Below are 25065 nucleotides of genomic sequence, written 5' to 3'. Positions count from 1 at the left end.
CGTGCGTAAAACTATGTCGGTGTAAGTATATCGGACAGTATGAAGGATTCACTGTAACATCATTATATAATGAAGATAAAAATAAAAAAAAAACTCTATAAATCCCCAGTCTCTTCCCTTTTCGTGGAAGAATTTTTACACTGTAAGTAAAGAAAGAGGCGACGAGATATCAACTGCACATATTTCATGCTATACTTCACATTATTTTTCATCCTCGAACGAAAGAAAAGAATGACACGGGAAAAAAAGAAAGCAGGAAAGATTAGTTAACTTATTTCAGCCTTTGAACAGCTCCAATCTATTCAGTCTACCTGATTTACAAATGTGTTATCTCCACAGCAAAATTTTGCAGCGATTTCAAGTGTCATCTCATGTTGCAACACATAGGCTTTTCTTGATGTCTTAGTTTGTTCCAAAGACAAGTCATCTGCCTTGGAGACTGGTAATGAGCCGTATAATACTCTTCTATGCATCCAAATTGACAAAACTTTAAGCTATGTACGTATTCCACAGGTCTTGAGCTATTGAATTTCTCGACCCACATTCCCATGCTAACATCTTCCATTTTAAACAACTGCACATTCAATAAACTGTTGATGGTTGCTTTCGGATGTGATATTCTATTAGAGCCGACATGGGCAAGTGTGAAATCTTGAAAAAGATGGGCCAATGGTATTTACCCTCAATTTATGTTTTTCAAATTCCGAAAGAATGAAGTTTGCGATATCTGATGAGATTATATAGCCTGGACCGTTGGCATAAGGTGGATATTCCTCCTCTGGCCATTCCTGTATCGCAACAAAAGAAGTGATAATAATATCAGCCTTATTGCCATAAATGCTTTTATTAAAGCATGTCAAATTTCAAAAAACCGTCGGCATATTACTGACAAAGCTCAAATAATTGAGGATGATTCATGGAAATACATGTGCATATTAAAGACAAAGCTCGTGTTACACCAGTATCAACCGAAAAAGCCAAAAAAAGGAAAAGGTTTAAATGGTACCTCGTATGTAACTGCCCATTTACCACTACGAAGGGGCTTGTGATAGTAATTTATGTTTCCCATATACAAGCTAGTGTTTGCAGGCACCTTTTTTGCTTCCATAAATATTGTGTCTACTCTCACAAATGTATCATCATCGCCTTTCATGATATAATTAGCAGATAAAGTCCGAGCCTGCAAGTGCATGAATTGAATTGAAATGGAAAGAAGATTCTCAATTCTCAACTTATCAGGGAACGCATTACTCACTCCATACGCACAAATAGCAACAGTTTTCATAACCACGAGATCATAGTTGTCCATGTATGGTACTATTACAATGTCTCCAAAATACTCGGCTTCTTTCTTTATTTCAGCATTAAGATCCTTTCTTGCATGCTGTTAAAGATTAGTTTCAAGAATAGCATCAGCAACATTAGACTTAAGAAATCAAAAAGGAAAAAGTTATTTTATAAGAAACCTATCATTTTTGCTACCAGGGCAACAAAGAACCGAGAGACAACTTTTGAAGATTTGATCAACTCATGCTGCATCCAAGACTTTCTCATCGTCATACGTTCAGGAAAGTGGTTGCCTGCTGAAAGAATACCGATGAAAAGTTCTGCTGGCTTATCTGGAATAGGAGGGGCCTTCCATCTGCCAGAGAAATCAAGATGTTTATGAGGAGCAAAACTCGGGTGTGAGGTGGGCAAGGAAGCAGCAAAAACCGAATGAACGTCAATATCTCCATTCAAAGTCAATCCAGTGGCATCCTCGATGGCAAATCCCTATAAACATTAAGTAAACTCTTAGACATGGTCACATGAATATCAACACTAAAGTTCAGTGATAACATGGTCATTTGAATATCAACACTAAAGTTCAGTGATAAGATACTCACTGTGTGATACGGGAATGAAGTGATATGCCTCCCATCAACGTTGACATGGTAACCCTCAAAGCCGATACTAAGAGTTAGAACAAAGAGTTTGTTTTCAGCAAAAGGAAACGGCCAATCAATATCGACCTCTTTAGTTCGTCCCATTAACCGATTTAACCACCAAGCTGCCTTTGATTTCTCTGCCCCATTCTCATTATCACGAATCCATTTGTCACATTTCACCAGCCCATCAACTGCAGAAAGCCAACAGAATTAACCAGGAATCACAGCACCACAACGGAAGTACTGAATATACAGCATCAAGAAAACACAACGCAGAACTATATAACAAATTTATGTGGCACAAGAAAGCAACAAAATTATGATGCAAACCTCCAAATCTAGCAAGACGAGTCTCCTGCATCCTTTGATAGTTCATAATTAGGAGATAAAAAAATTGGTCTTTAGGAATAAATTGCTCAAGTTACATGTAAAATGTCCCTAATTCTATTACGCAAAAACATTTGGATATAAAACTGTTAAAAAGCAACAATTCCCACAACGGAAGTACTGAATATACAGCATCAAGAAAACACAACGCAGAACAACTACATAACAAACTTATGTGGCACAAGAAAGCAACAAAATTATGATGCAAACCTCCAAATATAGCAAAACGAGTCTCCTGCATCCTTTGATAGTTCATAATTAGGAGATAAAAAAATTGGTCTTTAGGAATAAATTGCTCAAGTTACATGTAAAATGTCCCAAATTCTATTATGCTAAAACATTTGGATATAAAACTGTTAAAAAGCAACAATTCCTCTGTTATGAACTCACGATCAACACCTTGTGACCGGAAGAAAATATCCCTCGGACACGAGAATGTGACACCTTACCTTCGGCACATCTGCACACAAATACCTTGAATGAAATGGATTCATACTGTCGTTGCTCCACCTAACAGCTGGTAACTATGATTTCTTTCCAAACTCATCTATTTCGTTCAAGCTATTTTAATCAAAATAAACTTCTGATAATTATAAATTTCGTCAAAAAGAAGAATGAAATTTACTATTTGAATCCAAAACCATGTAAAGTTATCATTCGCAAGCAAAGAACATCGATCACGAAGAAACAACCTCTACTCACCTGTCTCCTCATCAGCCCGTGATTGCCAACCTTCACACCTATGTGATGTACCCCACTGCATTCTATAACGAGTATTTTGTTCAATGACAGGCTTCCCACTCCAATCCCCCTTCAACCGTGGATTGAAATGCAGGATCCTAGGGGGGTCTTCCCCTTCCACAGTCTTAAGGCCTAGCAACTCCATCACAAACTGCGAAACCATCACATCATGTCCTTTCCTCAACACCGAAATCTTTGTATTGGCCTCCTCGTGGGCTACTTTTGGTTTCCCCACCACTGTTATATGTGATCCCAACGTAAGCCCACACGGCAACACCGCCATTCTCCCATTTTTCGAAAATTCTTTGCCAGATATTGTCACTGAAAGAGGGCAATCCTCACCCTTAAGGCCACTACTATTGGTAGGAGTGTTATTAGAACTAAAACCTTCATAACTACTATTCTTTTCCATTAATTCGAGCTCTTGCCAGAGCCTTCTGCCAAGTTCAAACGCTTCGCTTGCAGACTCCGAAATCCTGGCAGCGCTAAAATTCAAGTCAGAAACGAAAGTCTGAGTAAAGTCGGTAATTATTCTCTCGGGTCTATCTAATTGAGGCACATTATCAAGGGGGCGAACGGGAGCCACTTTTTCCTCCAAATTTTCCGCGCTTTCAAGCACAAAAGCTTTGGGATTCAATAATCCATAACCATTATTAGAGAAACCTTCGAACGAAACCGAAGAAAACCCATTGTTGAACAAAAAAGGCGCTTCAAAACTCACCAGAAGTATATACAATATCCCAAACACAACCAACATCAGAATTGATCTTCCCCTGCTCAGCGAAAAGAACGCTTCTGAAGTCGCTCTCTTCATCCTTCTAACAACAGTTCACAAAAAAAAAAAAGAAACTGAGAATATGGCGGCAGCTCGGGCTTAGTAATAGCTGGTATTGATAATAACGAAAACCCAAGTAAAAACTGGAATCTTTTTTTAGAGAAAAAAAAAAGGGTGTCGTTTGTATGATCTGTAGAAGTGCCAAATAATTCCAGCGGAAGTAAATAGAGACGTTAGGTCAGCAACACAAAGCTTCATCCACGTCTCGACCGATAGAGATACAAGAGTCCTGTATGCATACGTAGAGAGATATAGAGGGGAGACGGTGATGAAGGTGAAATTCTGGGTTCTCCTAGCAATTCAAATTGAAATAATAAAATGATATAGATATATTAAAATATTTAGATACTTCCGAGGAATTAGCAGAATTCGGTTATTATTATTATTATTATTATTATTATTATTATTATAATAGGTCTTTTGTGAGACGATCTCACGAATCTTTATCTGTGAGACGGGTCAACACTACCGATATTCACAATAAAAAATAACTCTTAGTATAAAAAATAATAATTTTTCATGGATGACCCAAATAAGAGATCTGTCTCACAAAATACGATCTATGAGATCGTCTCACACAAATTTTTGCTTAAAAAAATCAAGAATAATTTCAAACTTGCTAGATAAGCTCGTCACTTTTGCAAGTGGGCTCAAATTCCAGCATCATCTTTTCACAAAGTGCATCCCCACTCGAATTCCAGGTCTCAGATAATCGATGGTTTCGGTTTCAACAAAATGTGGAAATGATGTTTGAAATCAGTTTTATTCCGATTCCTAAAGACTGTCCTTGGGGTTCTGATTGTTGTAACTTTGATCAAAAGTTAATTGCTAACTCCTAAATTATGACATCCCAGAGCTGAAGTTGATGGAGCAGAAATGAGCAACAATACATTTATTTTTCAATTATTATATAAAACAATATCAAAAATCTTTTCTTTTTTTTTTTCTTTTCAACTTAAATTATATAAATCAGGTAATATTCAAACATATATATTTGGGACCTTAAGAACTCCTCATGGGCAACACTTGTCTATAAATTAAGATTTTATGTGCACACACATGACGCGAGAACTAATAATCGCTTCTATTCGATATATATTGGGTAAACCTTCGGAGTATCGCAAATATGCAATTGCCTACAAACTATTATGTGTCACAAGATCGTTCGAGAAGATATTGGTTGAAAGAATCGAACTTTTGATCATTGATAAAGTGATTACTTAGTCTACTGAATCGGACATCTCCTTGAGCTATATTAAAATCATAAAAGATGTAAATAGTAATGCAACCAATTCGATTTATGATTTCCATTTTATTTTATATCATAAAAATGCTAATAAATTAAGCATAATTAGTAGAATTTGGCATGACCAAACCGGTTAATAAAATGATATCTTTATGCATTACTTTTAAGGTTGTGTTTAATGATTTACCTTCATTTTGACACGTGAGGTCTACATAAAAATCGTTGTCCGACATATGATAATAAATATGAATAATTAGTTATACACTTAAAGACAACAGTTTGAAAATGGTTGCTCAAGGACAAACGAGTGTTTGAATTTGAAGAAGTGGATTTTTGATTGAAAATATACATGTATGAGTTTTGGCTTGTATCTTTTAAGTACTATTGTTATTATTACACTTATCAGTTTGGACCACAAAGCACTACTAAAGATGAGAAAGAGCCCACCATAATTGTAAATTGTAACACATTATTCATTTGTGTTCCACATAATGTCGGTGTTTTCGTTCCCTTTTTGGGCACAATTCCACAAGTCCCACAAAATTTTACCTAAACCTTATAAATTAGCTTAAATTATTCAATAACATATGACATAGTCAAATGTAAATGTACTAATTAAAAGCTAAGAATTTATTATAGAACATAATTAATAATTGAAATACTTAAATATTATAAAAGCTAAGAATTTATTATAGAACATAATTAATAATTGAAATACTTAAATATTAATATAGTTATAGAACAAAAAAGTTGATGTATTAAATGAGGAGCATTTTATTCCACAACCCCACTCTAGTTTCATTATTGTCTGTAGAAATGGCACACAACAGCCAGAGGCGCATCGCAGCACAAACCGACCCCAAAACATCCATGAATCCCTCACTCAAGAAGCACCCCAAACCCACCCCCTTCGCCGCCTCCGTCATCACTTCCGTCCCCGAAGTCCACCACCACCCAATCCCAGATCCCATCACTATCCCTGCTTCCACTGTCGAGAACATATCGTATCGCTTCTCCAAGCTATATGCAAATCACAAGAAACTTGGCTCCAAATCCTTAGGCCACTCTAACCCGCATCCTCATCCTCGACCGGAGAACCATTTCCGACAAAAAACCTTCACCGTATCCCCGGTTCTGGACACATCTTGCACGACTTTGACCAAGTCAAAGAGCCACCATGAAAGAAACGATTTCCCAGTTTCAAAAATTGAGGGGGGGAATCACTTCAGCTCAAGGGCCAAGGTGAAAGAAAAGGATAAAATCAAGAACCCATCAAATAAAGAACAAAAGAAACCATTTTTGGTAGAGTATGACGTGAAAAAAGCGTCCCAGTTTATGACTAGGAGTCTAGAAAGAGACCAAGTTAAGGGATTTCAAAAAGGGTTCGATGGGAGAAGGTTATCTGTGTCATCTCTCCCGCTTGATAATGGAAGAAGAAGCAAGTCAGTTATCGGCTCACAAATTGACCTGTCTGGTTTCTTCTCTTGTGCTGGTGTGAGAGTTGTTGCTGTTGATATGTCTCCGTCTGTGCAAATACATGCTGTTAATTGTGCAAGAAAGACTCATGATAGCTTGGAGAAGTTCACCTCCAAGTCTCTTGCTTTTACACTTAAAAAGGTATTTAGTCATAAGTTCAATCTTTAAGATGTTGGACTTTGATCATTAATGTTTTCTTCTTTCAATTTTTATTGGTTTATTTCCTTAAATACATATTGATCGGATAGTCTTTGTTTTTATTTTCTTGTTTCTGCAGGAATTTGATGAGGCCTATGGACCTGCTTGGCATTGTATAGTGGGGACAAGTTTTGGGTCATTCGTGACCCATTCAGTTGGGGGATTCATGTATTTTTCTATGGATCACAAGATATATATCCTCTTATTCAAGACTACTGTCCAAAAGCAGATTCAAATTGAATGAGGTGATATCTAATATTTTCCTTTTAGCGTAGACAGAACTTTGGAATGATATTGTCGCCTCCTCGTTATTGGATTACACATGGTAGTTTTACTTGGGAAAGTATTGGAACATTTCATTGTTTGATGTCGTTTACCGCAACGGAAACAACCAATATTTATAAAATATGGTATGAGAAATCATTTTGGAACACCAATGAAAGAAACGTTCTGGATAGATGACATGAACTGGATATTGGCATGGCCCATGGGTACATGTGTTTTTGGGATCATATGATGTATTATTGTTATGAGCATCAATTTCGATCCGTATTTTGGATTTCAAGAATTGATGATTTGTCATCTTTGGCATCATAGAAGCCATATGCTTCCCTCTGAAGCTAAGAGCATTTTTCATTTGGTGCTTGATTAGAGAGACAAACCAATATGTAGATACTAGATGAATATCAACATGTATGTTTAAAGCTTTTTATTGTTTGATCCGTAGATTCTGAAAATGTTAGAATTGGCCTTGCGAGTTCCTGTGAAGTAATATCTTTGGCCATTTACTTGGTACGATCAAGTAAACAAAAAAAGTTCATTTAATTTTCGAATTGCATATTAGCACACATGTTTATCGATGAACCTCATTTTTTTTAAATCTTGTGTTGGGAGTATAGAAAAGCTAATTCTTATTTAAGATACTCGCTTTACTTGCAGCCAGCTACTTTGGAATCGGACCTGAAAACTTAAATGCAAAATCTGAATTACTACGCAAAAGGCATCACATTTTTTCTCTGGATAAATCATGCAAAGCATGGGATACATTCATGCTGAATGAAATTCTGCGTACATCATAACTACATCTAACAGACTCTAATCTTCAGCCAAAAATTAGATATACATAAGAAACGTCTGTTCTGTTCTGTTCTGAATCCAGTGTTGTGCTGTCATATCTCCTAAATCAGGAAAATTTTACTAAGTTATTTGAAATTATTGATGAAAATTCTGAGTAGAACACCAAATCAAGGAGCATTCAATAATCTCCCACTCGCGAACCAAAAACATATTTTGTGGCCGATGCGAAAAGAGTTGCATCTTTGTCAGGAACAGAGCGCACTGGCAGCTGGAGTGATGGGGATTACACCAGAGGAGGACACAAGCGCATCCACAAAAACATCATTTGGAGTGATAGGTATAACGCCTTCTTCCATTATTTGTGGTGAATAAGAAAGAGCAACTATACATGAAATAAAAATATGTCCCACTGAGTCAACAATATTTTACGCTATGACCGCCTTGTAGCTCAAGTTGACAATGTATTTCCGTGCATAATGTGTAATGAAACATACCCAACAATGGTTTCTGCCACTTGCGTTCCTCGGCGAGTTCTTGATATTTCGTGAGGAATGTGTCGTAATAACTTTATTTTATAGGAACATGAAATTGGCACAGAACATTAAAACCGTCAGAATTTAAGAAAAAGGAATGAAATACAAGAACCAAGAACTAAAACAAAACCCCTGTCACAAAGGAGCAATACCCTCCACCACGGCCCAATCGTCGGCCAGATTTATCAAAAGCAAGTCCTGTAGTGGAAAAGGATGCCCGAATGAGATCAAATTCAACAGAGTTAAAAATTTCTGGACTAGAAGAATTTGGGCTGGAAGAAAGTGCTTACCAGGTAAAAGGAACAAGTCTACAGGTTCATTAGCTAACATGACTGCAAAAGAATAAAAGAAACAGAAATTTATATGTAATTAGACTTTAATTCCCTGAAATTTTAGCAGCCAAAATAAATCAATCAAGCGCAATATTTAAAGTTTGACAAAGAAAACTCTCTGACAAGGACTTATAGAATTAGATCAGATTATTCAGCACTCTCATATTTTTAGTTATCTGACTATGCGCACTTTCAAGGTCCTAGTTATTTACAAATAAACTGACGTTCAAAATGGATAACGAATGGTGAACTACAAAATTCAGAGACGAATTCATAAAGTTTCAAAGAAACCTTGTTCAGAAAACATGCAAGAATTACCATCTTCGAGCTTGTTTCCCTGAGCATCAAGGGGAGCTGGTTCCAATATGTTCATTGAATTTGCAATTAGATCGTCCATAGTAGAGATGTTCAGCATCCTCATATGACCGTTCTTGTCTTCTATCCTCGGAACATATAGTGTCTTTCTCACCCGGTACTGACCGTCTTAAAATTGAAAAAACATTAATAAAACTCTTGAGCAGGAACGACGGGTATAGCTCCTTTAAATTAAATAACTGCAATAATGTTCAGATACCATAATTTGATGGCCCTATGCAACACATTGCCATTTTTTCTAGATCTGACTATTCTTCACTAAGATATATAATCAAGGAAGCTTGGACCATAGAGTGTTCGTGAGGATCCTATATGTTTCACCAAAAGGACATCATCAAACATTTTATGCTTAAAAAGGTGTTACAGACTGCACATGTTGCTCATAAATCTGATATCGTATCCATGTAGATTAACCATATTTGCTAGAGGCCTAAAGAACATTGAGGAGCACAGGCACCACAGAGAAGCTCCAGACAAGGAGCACAGCTTGTCTAAACGATGTACACTAAGACATAGCATTGTAGAATTGAGATGCTTCAGAAAATTAAGTTACATGACATCCAAAATGAACAACCGAACCTCAATAAGACATATATGGGTCAGTGTATAAAGCACAATGTATTTCACGACTGCAACCAAGGATGGCTGTAATTAAGGTACACTTACAGCCAAGGTATGCGCTTTTCTAAAAGACTGCACCTTGGCTTATGTCTTGGTGCTGGAAGGTATGCCGTGTATACTTTTAATAACTATGTTATAAACTAGACCCTTAAAGGTTATTCACATATGCTTGCAGGGACAGTCAGACACCTGCTAACTCATATTAAACCATGTATGTTGCTAGTTCGTGTGGGTTAAGATATAGCCTGAGGGATCAAAACGAAATTAACCCAAATTTGATGATTAAAAGAAATATGCAATATATCATCCCAAATATAAGGAAGATCTAAATCAAGTTATAATATTTTTCTACAATATATCATTAAAACGAACTTTTCGAAGCAGCAAAGAGTAATTCATCAAAGCAAATACCTTTATCCGTGCCTTTTAGGATTTCTAACAGGAGTTTAGAAGTATCCACTTCTCTTAAAGCAGCACAAGTTAGATAAGCACATAGTCTTTTACATGTCTTAAACCATGGAGATTCCAATACAATTCTCTGTATTGCATCATCTGAAGAAACAAACAAACCAATATAAACACGAACCTATGTCATTAAGAGATCAAACANTTTATACCTTCTCGAGATCTGAGGATGGGATCCATTGACTTGAGTTCCTTTTTAATTTTGAAACGAAGGGACTTCTTCAGCTTGAAAATGGTATCCAAATCAATGGTGGCGCTCATGTTGGAGAAGGATGAGGTGGAGGAGGAGCGAAGGTTAAGGTGAAGAAGAGGGACGGAAATTGCAGGGGTCTTGGTGGGCAATGGTGGAGATGGGGCAGCCGCTAATGTGCACGGGTGGGTCATCCGTCTTGCCAATCTATGGAAAAAGAGGCCCACTATGGTCATTTCGGAATAGAACCATCACCTGAATAACCAAATATATTCAATAATCTTGCAGTTTCAAATGTTTACTATATAGTTTTGTTACGTAGTAGACACACGAAAATATATCAAATTTGTATATTAAATAGGTAAGTATTATTTCAATAAAGTTCATATTTTTATTTTTAGTTCTTGGATATTAATATAATTGAGTTGTTTTAGTTTTGATAAACATATAAATATTTAGTGTTGCAATATTCTTTCTAAATATAAAAATATTTATTAACGCGATCTCTAATCAATCATATTCTTATTATTATTGGGACATCTATTTCAATATTACGAACCTTAGAATTATAAAAATAATATGGTTATACTATGATTATTCAAAGTAACAAAACAAAATGATATACATATATATATATCAATTTTAAATTTTTTTTACAACAATCATAATTGCTAACTTTTTCATGATGTCTTTTGAAATTATAAAGTTTTATACATTAATCACGTCCTTTAAAAACTAGCTAAAAGTTATATAAGTATTCATCGATATAAATTTTACGGCGCATAAAACATGAAGGCTACTATAATATTTTTATTATTTTTCTAGCAAAAAAATTTTAAAAAAATATTAAAGAAAATTTTACAAATTTATAAATAATTTTAAATAACTTATATGTAAGAATAATTTGTTTCACACAAATATAATTTGAATTCATTTAGAATCCTCATCTTCAGTCACTTTTCATGTATATAAAAGTTACTGTTTCACCCAAAATCAATTTAAAATTTTTTTTGAAGTGTTATCTTATGACATACAACAACTATTTGTGTTTGTTATGCTTAAGGTTTTATAGTTTGGCTTATTGGCATTCATGTCAGTACAATCTTTATTATGTCTATCAGTCGCTTAGTACAAGGTTTTGCATGGTTGATCACAATTATAAGAAATAAAAATCGTGTCTTAGGTAGCATATACAATTTTTGACATGAAGATCAAGAAATGTTTGAACTAAAAAATTAATCTTACATTATCATTCAGTTTTGTTAATGATTTCATAATCATAAATTGTGATTAATTCTAGTAGCTTAATATTATATTGTATCGTAAAAAAATAACAGTTATCTTTAAAATTAATTAAAATTAGTCGTCTTTATTAATTTGATGTTTAAAATTAACTTTAATTTATTTTTTGGTTTTCTTTAAAAGTATAATAATCAAAACGTTTAGTTAAAAAATTCAATTGAGATAAGTGTTGAGGTGGAAATAAATCAAAAAAATAAAATAATATTTTTTTTATTATATTGACTAAAGAAAATCATTTAGTGTCTCGCAAATTTAATGAACTAATCTAATCTTAGGCGTTAATAAGATCAACATGCTACAAAATCATTTAGCCGAGAAAAACTTTAGAATTATCTTTTTCCCAACAAAAAACAAAAGATTAAAATTGAAATATACATTTATCGAATTTATATTATACTTAGTGTTGAATTTAATTCACTATAAGATATATGTAATATTAAGTAATTAAATAAATTATTTAAGTAAATTTAATTATTTACTTAAATAAATTAAAGCATTAGTAACTAGAATAGAAAAATGATGTAATTTATTTTCACATAAATTTAATATATAAATGGATTATAAACAAATTGAAAAAAAATATTTATAAAAAAATTGCACGAATCCGTGAGGTTATATTTAGGATAAATTATCGGTTTAGTCTCAAATCTTAAGTGTGTTTCTCGGTTTAGTCCCAAATCAATTTTTCGACCCAATTTAGTCCCAAAATTTCACATTAATTTACCTCGTTGGTCTTTCCGTCAATTTGGAGTTGAAAGTAACGGAAAGAAGGTACGCTTCTACCTTGAAGAAAGCCCAAATCAATTCACTAGCCATAATCGATCTTTTCTCTTCCAAGCAAGTCGATCTTTTGAATGCCTATTCATGCAAAAAACAAGAACTAGTTTCTTCCTGTAAGTGAATTACAACATTGTGCAAAATTGGGTAAAGACAAGTACATTGACGATTTCTGTTACTTCCTACCCTTCATTATATTGTGTATATGGTTTTTTATAAAATATGAATGATGATTGTCATTTGATAGGTACATTTACCGACATCTGAGAACTCCTTTTCCTGCTCCTAAATAGCCGAAATCTTTACATGACTAATATTTTACATCGAGCATGTGTCGGTGCGTGGAGGATGATAGTTGAAGCAGGCAGCGACCGACTTGCTTGGAAGAGAAAAGATCGATTAGGGCTAGTGAATTGATTTGGGCTTTCTTCAAGGTAGGAGCGTATCTTCTTTCCGTTACTTTCAACTCCAAATTGATAGAAAGACCGATGCGGTAAATTAATGTGAAGATTTGGGATTAAATTGGGTTGAAAAATTGATTTGAGACTAAAACGAGAAAAACACTTGAGATTTGGACTAAAGGAGAATTTACCCTTTATATTTAATTAAAAAAAACCGGTTTATTTGCATTTTCCCACCGTCACGACACGCTAACCTAACCCACTCCTTCAGTGGCAACTCCTTCATTCAGATGGCGGCGGCGGCCATTTCTTGCCACCTCTCCTCCGTTACGTCGCCGGAGGCAGTTTCAGTTTCTTCAGCGTCTTCGCTCTCGTTCACTGCCCGATCTCTTTACCCACCATCCGGTGTCTTCGTTCCCTCACCGGCGATATCCCGAGGAATCTCGTGCCAGACACTGTTTTCTGCTCCTTCCTCCGTCTATGGAAAAGGTTCGAAGTTTTATTTTACTCACCTTTTGTTGTAATTTTCTGGTATGTATTATGTTCTTAAATCTTGTGTTTGCTTGAAATGCGTCTGAATGGGAGCCATTTTGATTTCGCGTTAGCCATGTAAGCTAATTACTTTCGTGATGATGGTAGCGTTGCATTCCTTCTGTTTTCTGTTATTTTGTTTGTGTGAACTTTATAGGTCTGTGGAATTGAAAGGCAAGATTTTGGTCGGAAAAAAGTGTTTAGTGGCTTATTTTTGCCACCGTAACTTTTTAGTCTAACGATGTGTATTGAATTTAATGCATTCCTTTTGTTGATATGTAGGATGATTATAGCTCTGTAAATATTTTGGTGGTAATGCAGCGGGAAAACCCGTCTTACTACTTTGCCACCAGGCACTGGTTCCACTTATCATGATTGATGACCCTGATTTTTTACTTCCAAAATATTATATTACATTTGCCATACTGTGGGATGTAAGCATCCTCAACGGAAGCACATTTTATCCATGTTTTACTACCAATTATTCTAGTGTTTGTTGCTTAAGGCTTCTAATATATGCATTTTGTTTGATATTTCAGCTAAAGAAAGTCTGAAGGATTTCCTTCACATCAGAGACTTTGACAAAGACACCATTTTAAAGATCTTAGATCGAGCCAGGGAGGTCAAGTCGATGATAAAATCCGGAGACAGGACATATCTTCCATTTAAAGGGAAGACAATGGCAATGATATTTGCTAAGCCATCCATGAGGACGAGAGTTTCATTCGAGACAGGATTTTATTTGCTTGGCGGGCATGCTCTGTACCTGGGACCTGATGATATCCAGATGGGTAAACGGGAAGAAACTCGTGATGTTGCCCGCGTTCTTTCTCGCTATAATGATATCATTATGGCTCGAGTTTTTGCGCATCAGGTATGCTAGTGTTGTTTCCTTGATTAAGTGCATCTAGTTTTTTCAAGAGCTCAAATGTACTCTTCATTTGCATCCATCGATTTTCACAATTCAGATGTTGTTTCGAACCCGACCAGCACCTGGTCTGGTTAACTGGCTTTGTGTTACTCTTCTGACATGCTAATCCGATCCAAGTTTCGTGGCTACTAACATGACAACATACATTTTTGTTAGGTGGCATTTTCAATTATTGATTGTGTCTTTGATCTAGGTCTTGTGAAATGATACTGACACTCATTCTTTCTGCAGGACATTATAGATCTTGCTAAATATTCTTCTGTGCCCGTGATCAATGGGCTGACTGACTACAACCATCCTTGTCAAATAATGGCTGATGCACTCACAATCATAGAACATGTTGGTCATCTGGAGGGAACTAAGGTTGGCCTTATAGGCTGTGTATGGCCATTTATGATGATAGCCTCTGTCCATTAATTCTGAATTTTGAAGTTATCGACATTAATTTTTTGATATTTTCCATTATTCAGGTTGTTTATGTCGGCGATGGAAACAATATTGTGCATTCTTGGTTATTGCTGGCATCAGTGATCCCTTTCCACTTTGTTTGCGCCTGCCCTAGAGGTTTTGAACCTGACGCCAGGACGACAAAAACTGCAATAAAAGCTGGAGTCAGCAAAATCGAAATAACTTGTGACCCGAAAGAGGCTGTAAAGGGAGCTGATGTTGTCTATACAGATGTTTGGGCTAGCATGGGACAAAAGGAAGAAGCTGAATACCGCCGTAAAGTTTTCCAAGGATTCCAGGTATGCAACTTTCAAGAAAATATATATGGCCACTAGGTCATGCACCTCCGCACCCGTAAAATTACTCTCATTGATATATCATAGGCGCTAAGTTATTGGTTATCTGAAATTCACTTCACGAGTGTAAAAAGTGGACATATCTCCACGACAGCAAGGATATTACAATATCTTTGTCTTTAGTCATGTTGCTATTGTGTGGAATTCTTGTTGCCATCTAGGTCAATGATCATTGCAAGATCAGTATATAGTATGGAGTTTGAATGTCGGATCTGTATCTCACTATCCATCGGTTATAATATCGGGTTGCTCAGAAAAAGTGGCACCTTGAACATAGTTGTGTTGAGCAATAAAGGTGGCACCTTGAACTTATTTTACTCATCTAACAACACATTCTCTTAGACAAATTTTAGATAACATAATTGATAGATTTTGTTTCCTCCATGCTGCCGTGAACTTCGAAAACTTTTGTAGGTGGATGAAGCCCTGATGGAATTGGCAGGTCCAAAAGCCTATTTTATGCATTGTCTACCAGCAGAAAGAGGGGTGGAGGTCACTGATGGCGTTGTCGAAGCTGCAAACTCCATCGTTTTTCCCCAAGCAGAGAACCGGATGCATGCGCAAAACGCAATCATGCTTCATGCTCTTGGGTTGTGAAGCGGTGGCAATCAGCAGAAGGCATGTTTTAAACTTCCTCTTCTTTCTATCCTGGCGCCTCCATCCTATAACTTAGCTGCGGGTCTCTAGTACCCACCCCGCTCTCTCTCGTGTGATGGATTATTAACAAATGGTTTAACAAATTGTTGGAAATAAAATAATCAACGTTCTCTGGTTCGATTTGAGTCGGTCTTAGTCATCAACGAGATCATCGTAATCATTAAAATGCCATGGGATCGATATGCAATGCTAGAAAATATATGTTCAATTGAGACAATGAACACACAAATTCTTGGGGTGTCCCATTATACTCAAACTAAATGCTTATAAATTGGTATCAGTAAAAATAAATTAAACCAAGAAATTAAGCTGCTTCATAAATTTATAACATTGTCATTTCGTTTTAAAACTTATTATTTTATTCTGTACAGATTTATTTTAGATCAAATTGATAAAATAGTGATTTGGGGCCATAAATCTTAGATTTTGATGTTTTGTGGTTTTTGGGACGAAAAATAGTAGAATAGTCTTCTTTAAAAATAAATTTTAACATGATTTACTCGTCCTGTGAATAAAGATGTGTGAGACAAAAGACCTACTATTTAAAATTTGAGCTCGAGTTTGACTTAAAAAATTCGAACATGTTATAATATTCAAACAGTTGATAATAATAACATATAAATACCCAAATGTTTGGAATATATTTATTTAGTACACACTTATATTATATATTAACAAGAAATTATAATTCAAACGTAGATGAGTTCAATTTAAATTCGATAATTTTAGATACAAATATTTTGTTTGTCCGTATTCGGTTTCTAGTGAAAAACCACCGCCTTTTGGCATTCTGCACGTTTTAACCCGACGACGTCGCTTAAGGTTCCGAGTGAAGATATTTTTGATAATGTGACTATAATACCCCGACGTTATCAGGGGAGGCAACACAAAAACCTAACAATATCTAAGGGCAAAACTGACAAATGATTTGAATATATATCCCCTGTTGTGAAGGCGTAAAAAGATCTGCGAAAAGGGTTGAGCGTTGCAAAGGAAGCCGTTATCCACATTCTCCCTCTAAATCAACCGCTTCATCTGATCACTTTAGGGTTTCTCCGATTCACCAACCACTCGACTCAGCAATGGTTTCTGATTCCATCCCCACCGCCTCTATCCCTATGGTCTCCTCAAACCCCAAAAATTTTGCCAAGAAAAAAAGGGTATGTTGTCTTTTCATTTTTTGTAATATATAACAAAATTCGAGCTTGCATTGTATTGCTTGCATTTCCGTGTGGTTTTATTTAAATTCTTGTTCTGTGAGGCTGTTGGATTATTTTTAGAGGGCAGGGGTGGATGTGACTGTAAAATTTCATATATTTATGGATTTCAATGTTGTTTGTGATTGGGAGTCTTCAAAGATATAATTTTCTTGGTACAATTTGCGTTTTGGTGCCCATATTTGACGTTGGGAGTTTTGTCTTTACCGAATTTTGTCTTCTGAAATTTAGGTCAATCGTTCGGCGAAACTGAAGCAGTGCAAGCTTGATACTCGTCGTGAGCAGTGGCTTTCTCAAGGTTTGCAAGACATTGTTCCAATTTTCACATGCATTCAGTTCCCTGTACCCCCACACGCATGGCATAACGTCTATCTGCATTTGTGTTTAATTAATATCAGTGCGTGTGTTCTTTGTTTTGTTTATATTTGATTTCTTATAATTATTATTTTTCTTCTGTGCGTTCGTGTGCACCTATTTTAAAAAAGAGTTGCTTTATTATGCGTTAACATGTCGTGATTGCGATTTTCTATATCTCAGTAAAAAATAAGGGGAGGTGCAAGGAGGAACTGGATAGTGGAGCAGGGAAACATGGGGGGCCATCTGTGGATACCGAGAAAGAGAGGGACCTGATGATGGAGAAAATGGAGATAATTCCAAGAGGTGGTGTTGAGAGTTACGGGGATGGATCATTGATGCAGCATTACATCGACTCTGGATCCTCCCTTTCAGACAGTCCTACCAGTCATGCCAGTAGTTTATTTGGAAGAAATCATTCTGGGACCAACTTTACTGGAAGTAGCAGAAGCTGCAGCAGCAGAAGCAGTCACAGCAGTAGCAGCAATGGATGCGATCCAGAAATCATGAGTGATGATGGGTGCTTGGATGATTGGGAGGCTGTAGCTGATGCATTGGCTGAAATTGATAAAAAACCTGAGCATACCCCTTACTCAGAGTTGGATTCATTACCATTTGATAACCATGGAAATTCCACTTTTCATTTGGAAATAACAAACCAAGTGATTGAGATTTCAAATGCAAATCCAGAGAGTGGAAGAATGCGTGGGCAGAGGCCTTCAGTGAATTTCCGGGCTTGGAGGGTGGATGATGCTCTTCGGCCTCAATGCCTACCCACTTTATCAAAGCAGTATAGTTTCCCCTTGAATTCTGAGCGGCGCATTACCCTTGGAGCATCTGTTTGGGGATGTAAGAATGTTGGGCCAGTCCCCGCGTCATGCCCAATCTGCTTTGAAGAGTTAGACTGCACAGACTCGAGTTTTCTCCCTTGTTTGTGCGGATTCAGGCTCTGCCTCTTTTGTCACAAGAGGATTCTGGAGGAAGATGGACGATGTCCAGGCTGCAGGAAGCAGTATTCCCATGACCAAGTTTAGGGAGAGGCTATACTGGACGGAGGCGGTTTGACTTGTCAATTGGCTCGTTCTCGTAGCATGATAACAAGGTCTTAGGAAGAGTTTAATCCTTGAGCTTGTTTCTCCGAAGCATGACTTGCATGTGTGTTTACTACTAGACTCATCTTCATAGCCTTTGGGTTTTGGTATATATGAAAGATATTTTTAATTACTGGGCAATTTATTCCATTCCTCTTTGGTATTTGCTGATACGCTCTGTACAGTGTTTATGCTGTTTTAGAAAACCTGTTATCCTGTGAATAGATAAAGTGCTACAGAAATGGAACATTTAGAACTTTATTAATATGAGATTTTGCTCGGAAGTGATACATAGCTGATGCTCTTCTTGATGATAAAATTAAGTGGACAATTTTCGATAATCCCTTTGACTGATTCGCTTACTTCTTGCGAACCTTCATGGTATTTGTCTTGGACCGATCAAGCAATACGATTCTTTTTGTCGGCATTTGGAAATTTGAGGAGTATCTATTATATGGACTTCTGCATGGTGCGAGTCGCGAGATGATGTAGGAAGACAGCCATGTCTATGTTAGAACTACAGAATGACAACCATGCAAAATAATCATAAAGGTCGTAAGTACAGCTGTAGAAGCTTTGTATCGTTTAATTTTAGCTCGAAATTCACAATAAGTACTCGATTATTCAATAAACAAATTAGTTAATGTGATATCCGAACCAAATATATTTTTATATAACGCAATATCTACCATAAATAATAAAATCAATACGAACATATTTTCTCATAATATTTTCCAAAAAATGCTTTGGAAGCATATCAAATATTACCAAAGTTTTTTTAAAGAAAAAATTGTGTGCTTGAATAGTTTCATTTTGGGGAAGACTTATTTTGGGTATATAAAACATATTTGATTTTCTTTTGAAAAAACAGAGTAGTAACTCTGTATGAAATTATTTTATTCAAATGCTTGAATAAAATATAAAAAAGCGTAACAAGAAGCTAGTGTATTATCTGTATGACTCGGCTTCCGGTTCACCTTATTTCATTTTTCATCGGGAAAACAACCAAAGAAAAAGCTAAGAGTCGCATCAAATTACTAGAAACAATCAATGATAATAATAGTTCATTTGCGAATCTACAAGAAATAAAGAACATAAAAAAAAATGGAAAAGAAGAAGGATAATTACACGTGAAATGAATGCAGTAAAAGTGATTGAAATCCTTGGCAATGGGGCATGGCACATATTACAATATGATTTCCCCTTGAACACTCACATTAAGAGTCTTGTTCGGGAGAACGATGCAGTTCACCACCACCACTTCATCCTCCACCGCCACGCATTCGCCTTATTGCAAAACAAAAGAACATGACGTTGTTAATTATATATATATATCCGATACAGAACATACATTGCAAACTTACCAAGAATCGTAACTCCAAGCTTTGCATTGTGATCACCTGAGGCCTGATATACGATCATTAAGCTTATGAAATTGTTGCATCAAGAACATGAAAAGACGGTGAGTTTGGCAATTTTTTCACTGATGAAATTCATGTTATCGGTGTAGACAATTGGGTATTTGTGCAAGTGTGGAGTGTAGAAGAACTGATTTCGCGAGACTAGGTTCAAGTCACACGAGTTGCGTTATATGGGGAAAAGAAAAATGAGCAAAAGCACACAAAAAGATGAACCAACTCTAAAACTAGTTCACTAGACAGCACTGTAAAAGCGAAGACCACTCTTTTTCATGGCCACTAGGTTGTTTGTGGCGGAATTTGAATGAATTTGTTCTGATTTTGAAGACCTTCATTTGGGTTCATTGATCCGAGAATCTAAACTTTGGGACGATCGAGAAAAAAAATCAAGAGTTTCAGCATCTCAGGTTACACGCCAATTGCCAAGAAATCTGATTTTTCGTGTATCCACGATTTAGAATAAAAGTTCATGAATTTTGACCAAATTTCGTGCTGTACCTGAACTCTGGACCATCTTCCAATAGACGACTTCCATCCGACGATGGCATGAATCAACACAGCATTTTCCTGATACACATTAACACAAAAAATTCTTTTCATCAAAGCATTCGGCCAGCATTCACCAAAATTGTGTTTTATGTCTTGGGAGAATGGTACCTTGATCTCAACATCATCAAGAATAATGCAGCTGACAAGCCTCACGCCAGCTCCGATTCGAGCATTGGCTGAGATTGAAACATTCGGGCCAATCTACTCGTCATTGGCAAAAAAGAACAAAAAATCAAATCGGAACGTACTCTAAAAAAATAAAAACCAGTATGCTATAGAGCACAAAGAAACGAAAAGAGAAGAAACTCTGGTTTTCATAGATTAACATGTCAGCATACTTTCGCAGTTGGATGAATTTTTGCAGATGGATGAATAAATACGTCCCCAGAAATGGAAGCTTTCTTTAGGCCATCTCCACTCGCCAAAAGATGAGGCGAGGTATGCCTAAATTGAGCTAAGTACAAGCCAGAACATTTTAAAGACATTCTGCACAAAATTTTTTTTAAGCAAGAATCATTAGAAATATTCATTTTTCCCATAAAAGAATTGAGTATCGAATATCATTCCTCACCCTGGAGTTTTGATCTGTTCCCAGAAGTCCATTGTTTCGTACACGAAAAATTTCTTTTTACCAGCAAGGGGTGATAGAATATCTTGATCCAATCTTACAAAGCCGGCAGGCAGACTCCTGTCGACGAACTTATATTATGAATAAAAGAGAAATAATATTTGATGATTTCAAATCGAATAAATGACAGTTGATTTTGAGAATAAATATTTGCATTCCAATTTTCATTTAATTGTATTACATCTACAACCAAATTCAAATTTTCAAAAAGAGTGAGCGTGTTTCGGGTTTTTTCAGGTCATTGAGGTTTTACAATACTGATAAGACTCCCCCCTTCTTGGTAAAGGAAAAGGTGAGCTAAGCAGATGCTTCCCGGGACTCAAAGTGACTATGACGTTGATAATAACTATGTTCTATTAATTGAAATTTCCCCAAAGAAAAAAGTTATCAACTGTATGATGCAGGTTCTACCTGTTTGCAGGTTGAAGTGCTTCAAAGCTGGATAAACGTCTTAGAGTAGCTGTGAATAACAAAAAAGAGTATATCGTCGCGCATTTTAAATCAAAATAATACATGATGAGTACTCATAAATAGGGAAATCACAAAGACTGGAGTGAATGGAATAAAAAATTTATTAGACTAAGGACATTGTAAACTTATTATTTCTGGTATTCAACCAAAAGCTTCAAATATTAGACTAACCTCTACTTTTTTGTTGTGCAGATACACCTTGAATAGCTATAAAGATGTCCGGAGTGAATATATATACACCACAATTCACACGGTCACTCACCTGTTTTACCACATGGTGCAGATTTTATTATATATCTCAAAAAAGCCGTGAAACAATTAATTGGACTTCGGATTTGTGTACATACAAAAGTTTCAGGTTTCTCTGCGTAGTGCAACAGTTCATTGGTATCAGGATCAGCCACAAGTTCACCAAACTGGTTTGCCGACTCAGGAGAGACCTAAAACAGATATATATGAATATGAAGTAAAAAGTGCAGGAAATGGCATTATAACAAAGAATGAATATATAGAATCATCGAGCGGCCAAGCAGATGGAAAATAAAGCTAATGACCTTGATCACCAAAATCGTTCCAACCCCACCATATCTTTTGTGGGCATCTGCCAGAGATATACCATTGAACTCGAAGTTCAATATTCCTTAAACATGGTTAAATTCATTATAGAAATAGATAAGTTTAATCTCGGGCACGAAAATACCTAGCATCTCAGGCAGTGGGAAGCTGCAACAAACATCACAGTTCAGCAAAATTATGTGCGACTGCTAGGTAAAATGCAAGATGGTGTTAAAGTATTGTAAATTAATAATACTTCATTAGAAATGAATTTTGCGTTCTACTCGAGGTTACTCCATATCAGTATGAAAAAATATCAGACTACTGTGGAGTATCAACCGGATTTTCTTCCATTATAAGATCCCTGAATTTATAAAGCCCACCAGCTGAACCGTGTGGTTTGTCCTCTCTCAAGTATCTGACAGACAGATAAAATGGAATCAAGACTAACAATAAGAAAGGGTTGTGATGATTTTATTGAAACCATAAAAAACGCCGAATTTTTTTGTTGATATTGCGAAAAAGGTTCTAGTGCAGCATCAAAATTACCGAACAGGAACTCTAAACTCGTTAGAAATTGAAGAGACCAACAGTGTGAATTCACGCTCCTCGTAGAAACCAATAAGGTAGATCTGTGCCAGATTTTGGATCTAAAAGATACATCACACACACAAGTTACAATCAATACAGCTTAGCAGGCCCCAAACTAGTTAACGAACGTTGATATTTTGCTAATGCACTCACTTCTCACACCATCAAATCTAAAGTAACAGGGTAATTATGCAAGCATTCAATGGGCATGCATACCTGTTTACATGCCGATATCGGATGATTAACCATCGGTTGCCCTGCCAATGGAAAGAGGGGCTTCGGAATGTTCAACGATAATGGTCTGAATCTGGTACCTGCATTCTCGAAACACATCAATACCATAGTAATGTCCAGTCTTATAGACGCAAACTTTTAACAAAGAACTCCCTCGTATCAAGAATCACAATGAAACCGTAAAATCAAGAAAAGGGTTGGCCTATCCAATCTTAACATTCATAATTTCAACAAGAACTCCCTAAATTCAAGAATCACAGCAAAAAAATTGTGAAATCAAGAAAAAAGTTGTCTTGTCCAATCTTAAAGTCCAAACATTCAAAAGGAACTCCCTAATTTCAAGAATCTCAATGAAACTGCATAAAGAGGACCAATTACACCTTCCAAGCAACCAAATCAAGACTATTGAGTAACATATTCCCTTTATTACAAGTGAATTACAACTTTAAGCTCAAATGATAAAGCTAAGAAATCACACCTTTAGTGGGTCCACCCACCATGATCACTGCTACAACTCTCTCTTCTGAACTGCCCATTGATAACCAACGAGAAATCCACAACCCCAATCCTCAAGCACTCATCATTCAGCCTTTCCAACTGTGTAGCAAACGGCTCAAGTAATAAACTTTTAACAAATTCTCGTTAGGTACTCCTCCATTATTCAAAAAGACAAATCTTTAATTAAATTATGTGGCCACGCAGAATGATCGTAAATTAAAAAGATTAACAAAATTAGGAAGTATAAGGATTTAGATTCGGGTAATAAATGGGATTTTGATTTAGAATGGATCCAAGTCCATTAGGTGTGATCGGTTAGCGACATAAATGAAGAAGGGAGTGTCAAATTCTGGAAACGGATGGTGTAATATACTTAATGCCAACCCATAATGTACGGCATGGCCACTTAATCCAGGTGGGCGAAATCTAACGTCATATATAGACTAACTTATCCTTGGTTGTCAATTTTTACAGGACAAGGAATACCTGTCATGTTGAGGAAATTCAAGAATGCAGACCAGTGAGTTCGAATGACATGTAAATCTGAAATACGTGGACATCATTTACAAATGTATTTACGAAACATATATAATATATATCATAAATCAATATTCGCAAACTTGAGTCAGAAGTTAAGATGATTTTTTTTTAAGTCGTAAAACTTATATTTATAGAAAAAAAGTCAAAAATAGATCACCGAAGAATTCGAGTTTATGAGTATATATAGATGTTCATTTGTTATCAACACATAACAACTTGAAAAGGTTGATATGCACAAATGTATCTTACATATTGATTACCTAAAATGCAATCTTAATTTCAACAGCCAAACCAATAAAAACATCAATTTTATCAAACACCCTCCGAAGAGATTCTATCATTTTAGCGTCACACGAGTTCGAAATCCGGATAGCATAGAGGAAAAACACGAGCAGGATCATGGAAAAGACTGGATGTATGAGAGTTCATGTTATACATTCTATCCAGGAAGTCCAAGATGGCCTGGAAGGAGAATCAGATATGCTTTTAGCCGGAATGTGGAAGAACACGTAAAACAACCGTTAGAGCATGCGCTGCAACGATGGGCATCGGTTTCGCCTAGCAAATTCTACCGAGTCAAGAAATTTGCGCAAGCTGATATTTGGATTAGCTTCTTGCGTGGGTATCATGGCGATGAATTTCCCTTCGATGGTGCCAATGGTCACGTGGCTCATGCATTCGGGACGCCAGATGGGAGGGTCCATTTTGATTCGGCCCAAAATTGGTCCATTAGCAAGAGGGACAACGATGGGTTGGACATGGAAACGTTGGGCTTCATGAGTTTGGGCATACCATTGGGCTCGAGCACATTGAAGTCCAAAAGGGGGTAAGAAAAAAAGGTTTGCATGAGGATGATATTAAAGGGATTAAGGCTTTGTACAATTTCTAAAAACAACAGACAACTTGTCTTAATTTCATTTACATAGAGATGGAAATAAGAATTTCAATAATAACGTGAATATAATAAATAATTACATTTAAGTTGGTATAATAATTGATCGGAAAATAAGTCAATTATGCATGAAATCAGCCTTGATAATATTCATTATATGTAAATTCCAAAAATAGTAAAAGTGGTTTAAATGATAATTAAGGAGCAAAGCAATTGATTAG

At 36.1% G+C, this 25065-nt stretch overlaps 7 protein-coding genes across 10 annotated transcripts; 4 read left to right on the top strand and 3 right to left on the bottom strand.

Moving 5' to 3' along the window:
• Nucleotides 1–37: 37 nt before the first annotated feature.
• On the bottom strand, nt 38–4174 carry LOC140967603 (hydroxyproline O-galactosyltransferase GALT6-like). Its single transcript, XM_073428212.1, has 7 exons — nt 3018–4174; nt 1887–2119; nt 1483–1773; nt 1256–1384; nt 1007–1180; nt 681–788; nt 38–574 (listed from the first exon to the last, which is right to left on the bottom strand). Exons 1-7 carry the CDS (start codon nt 3868–3870, stop codon nt 365–367), a joined length of 1998 nt encoding a protein of 665 aa, XP_073284313.1. The 5' UTR covers nt 3871–4174; the 3' UTR covers nt 38–364.
• Nucleotides 4175–5920: 1746 nt separating this feature from the next.
• On the top strand, nt 5921–7893 carry LOC140967604 (uncharacterized). 2 transcript variants are annotated; one of them, XM_073428215.1, is made up of 3 exons: nt 5921–6754; nt 6891–7056; nt 7751–7893. In XM_073428215.1, the coding sequence occupies exons 1-2, from the start codon at nt 5954–5956 to the stop codon at nt 7053–7055; spliced, it is 966 nt and encodes a 321-aa protein (XP_073284316.1). In that variant the 5' UTR covers nt 5921–5953; the 3' UTR covers nt 7056; nt 7751–7893. The 2 variants fall into 2 exon arrangements, with proteins under 2 accessions (XP_073284316.1, XP_073284315.1); XM_073428214.1 differs by lacking the exon at nt 7751–7893 and having other exon boundaries at nt 6891–7675.
• On the bottom strand, nt 7694–10706 carry LOC140967605 (5-formyltetrahydrofolate cyclo-ligase, mitochondrial-like). The gene is made up of 7 exons (XM_073428216.1): nt 10367–10706; nt 10161–10301; nt 9072–9236; nt 8712–8753; nt 8574–8619; nt 8383–8453; nt 7694–8270 (listed from the first exon to the last, which is right to left on the bottom strand). Exons 1-7 carry the CDS (start codon nt 10638–10640, stop codon nt 8134–8136), a joined length of 876 nt encoding a protein of 291 aa, XP_073284317.1. The 5' UTR covers nt 10641–10706; the 3' UTR covers nt 7694–8133.
• Nucleotides 10707–13107: 2401 nt separating this feature from the next.
• Nucleotides 13108–15949, top strand: LOC140967612 (ornithine transcarbamylase, chloroplastic). Its single transcript, XM_073428226.1, has 5 exons — nt 13108–13373; nt 13955–14289; nt 14578–14709; nt 14817–15092; nt 15564–15949. The coding sequence occupies exons 1-5, from the start codon at nt 13175–13177 to the stop codon at nt 15744–15746; spliced, it is 1125 nt and encodes a 374-aa protein (XP_073284327.1). The 5' UTR covers nt 13108–13174; the 3' UTR covers nt 15747–15949.
• A 787-nt stretch (nt 15950–16736) lies between these two features.
• On the top strand, nt 16737–18622 carry LOC140967642 (uncharacterized). Its single transcript, XM_073428330.1, has 3 exons — nt 16737–16966; nt 17255–17321; nt 17561–18622. The coding sequence occupies exons 1-3, from the start codon at nt 16889–16891 to the stop codon at nt 18409–18411; spliced, it is 996 nt and encodes a 331-aa protein (XP_073284431.1). The 5' UTR covers nt 16737–16888; the 3' UTR covers nt 18412–18622.
• A 794-nt stretch (nt 18623–19416) lies between these two features.
• Nucleotides 19417–23808, bottom strand: LOC140967616 (uncharacterized). 3 transcript variants are annotated; one of them, XM_073428231.1, is made up of 15 exons: nt 23393–23806; nt 22897–22994; nt 22639–22739; nt 22429–22507; nt 22235–22298; nt 22089–22135; nt 21882–21974; nt 21706–21796; nt 21475–21523; nt 21007–21123; nt 20774–20921; nt 20544–20636; nt 20385–20453; nt 19833–19875; nt 19417–19755 (listed from the first exon to the last, which is right to left on the bottom strand). In XM_073428231.1, exons 1-15 carry the CDS (start codon nt 23448–23450, stop codon nt 19655–19657), a joined length of 1251 nt encoding a protein of 416 aa, XP_073284332.1. In that variant the 5' UTR covers nt 23451–23806; the 3' UTR covers nt 19417–19654. The 3 variants fall into 3 exon arrangements, with proteins under 3 accessions (XP_073284332.1, XP_073284333.1, XP_073284334.1); XM_073428232.1 differs by having other exon boundaries at nt 22235–22295; nt 23393–23805; XM_073428233.1 differs by having other exon boundaries at nt 19597–19755; nt 19833–19894; nt 23393–23808.
• Nucleotides 23809–24365: 557 nt separating this feature from the next.
• LOC140967599 (metalloendoproteinase 3-MMP-like) lies at nt 24366–24782 on the top strand. Its single transcript, XM_073428209.1, has one exon. It carries the CDS (start codon nt 24366–24368, stop codon nt 24780–24782), a length of 417 nt encoding a protein of 138 aa, XP_073284310.1.
• The last annotated feature ends 283 nt before the right edge of the window (nt 24783–25065 follow it).

Source organism: Primulina huaijiensis, unplaced genomic scaffold, assembly GCF_012295235.1.
Source record: "Primulina huaijiensis isolate GDHJ02 unplaced genomic scaffold, ASM1229523v2 scaffold25443, whole genome shotgun sequence".
In the NCBI taxonomy this organism is placed as follows: Eukaryota; Viridiplantae; Streptophyta; class Magnoliopsida; order Lamiales; family Gesneriaceae; genus Primulina; species Primulina huaijiensis.
The sequence above is the reverse complement of the archived record's forward strand: the minus strand, read 5'-3'. Positions and strand labels throughout refer to the sequence as shown.

Coding starts and splice junctions, on each gene's coding strand:
- LOC140967612 (XM_073428226.1), top strand. CDS start 13,175: ATGGCGGCGGCGGCCATTTCTTGCCACCTCTCCTCCGTTACGTCGCCG. Junction 14,710..14,816: donor GTCATCTGGAGGGAACTAAG/GTTGGCCTTATA, acceptor TCCATTATTCAG/GTTGTTTATGTCGGCGATGG. Junction 15,093..15,563: donor AAGTTTTCCAAGGATTCCAG/GTATGCAACTTT, acceptor AAACTTTTGTAG/GTGGATGAAGCCCTGATGGA.
- LOC140967616 (XM_073428231.1), bottom strand. CDS start 23,450: ATGGGCAGTTCAGAAGAGAGAGTTGTAGCAGTGATCATGGTGGGTGGA. Junction 22,299..22,428: donor TTATAATGGAAGAAAATCCG/GTTGATACTCCA, acceptor CATTTTACCTAG/CAGTCGCACATAATTTTGCT. Junction 20,454..20,543: donor TTGATGATGTTGAGATCAAG/GTACCATTCTCC, acceptor AATGTGTATCAG/GAAAATGCTGTGTTGATTCA.
- LOC140967642 (XM_073428330.1), top strand. CDS start 16,889: ATGGTTTCTGATTCCATCCCCACCGCCTCTATCCCTATGGTCTCCTCA. Junction 16,967..17,254: donor ATTTTGCCAAGAAAAAAAGG/GTATGTTGTCTT, acceptor TCTGAAATTTAG/GTCAATCGTTCGGCGAAACT. Junction 17,322..17,560: donor TGAGCAGTGGCTTTCTCAAG/GTTTGCAAGACA, acceptor TCTATATCTCAG/TAAAAAATAAGGGGAGGTGC.
- LOC140967599 (XM_073428209.1), top strand. CDS start 24,366: ATGTATGAGAGTTCATGTTATACATTCTATCCAGGAAGTCCAAGATGG.
- LOC140967605 (XM_073428216.1), bottom strand. CDS start 10,640: ATGACCATAGTGGGCCTCTTTTTCCATAGATTGGCAAGACGGATGACC. Junction 8,754..9,071: donor GGGAAACAAGCTCGAAGATG/GTAATTCTTGCA, acceptor ATTCTTTTGCAG/TCATGTTAGCTAATGAACCT. Junction 8,620..8,711: donor AGACTTGTTCCTTTTACCTG/GTAAGCACTTTC, acceptor TTTCCACTACAG/GACTTGCTTTTGATAAATCT.
- LOC140967604 (XM_073428215.1), top strand. CDS start 5,954: ATGGCACACAACAGCCAGAGGCGCATCGCAGCACAAACCGACCCCAAA. Junction 6,755..6,890: donor TTGCTTTTACACTTAAAAAG/GTATTTAGTCAT, acceptor TTGTTTCTGCAG/GAATTTGATGAGGCCTATGG.
- LOC140967603 (XM_073428212.1), bottom strand. CDS start 3,870: ATGAAGAGAGCGACTTCAGAAGCGTTCTTTTCGCTGAGCAGGGGAAGA. Junction 1,181..1,255: donor TTGCTATTTGTGCGTATGGA/GTGAGTAATGCG, acceptor ATGCACTTGCAG/GCTCGGACTTTATCTGCTAA. Junction 789..1,006: donor AATGGGCAGTTACATACGAG/GTACCATTTAAA, acceptor GTTGCGATACAG/GAATGGCCAGAGGAGGAATA.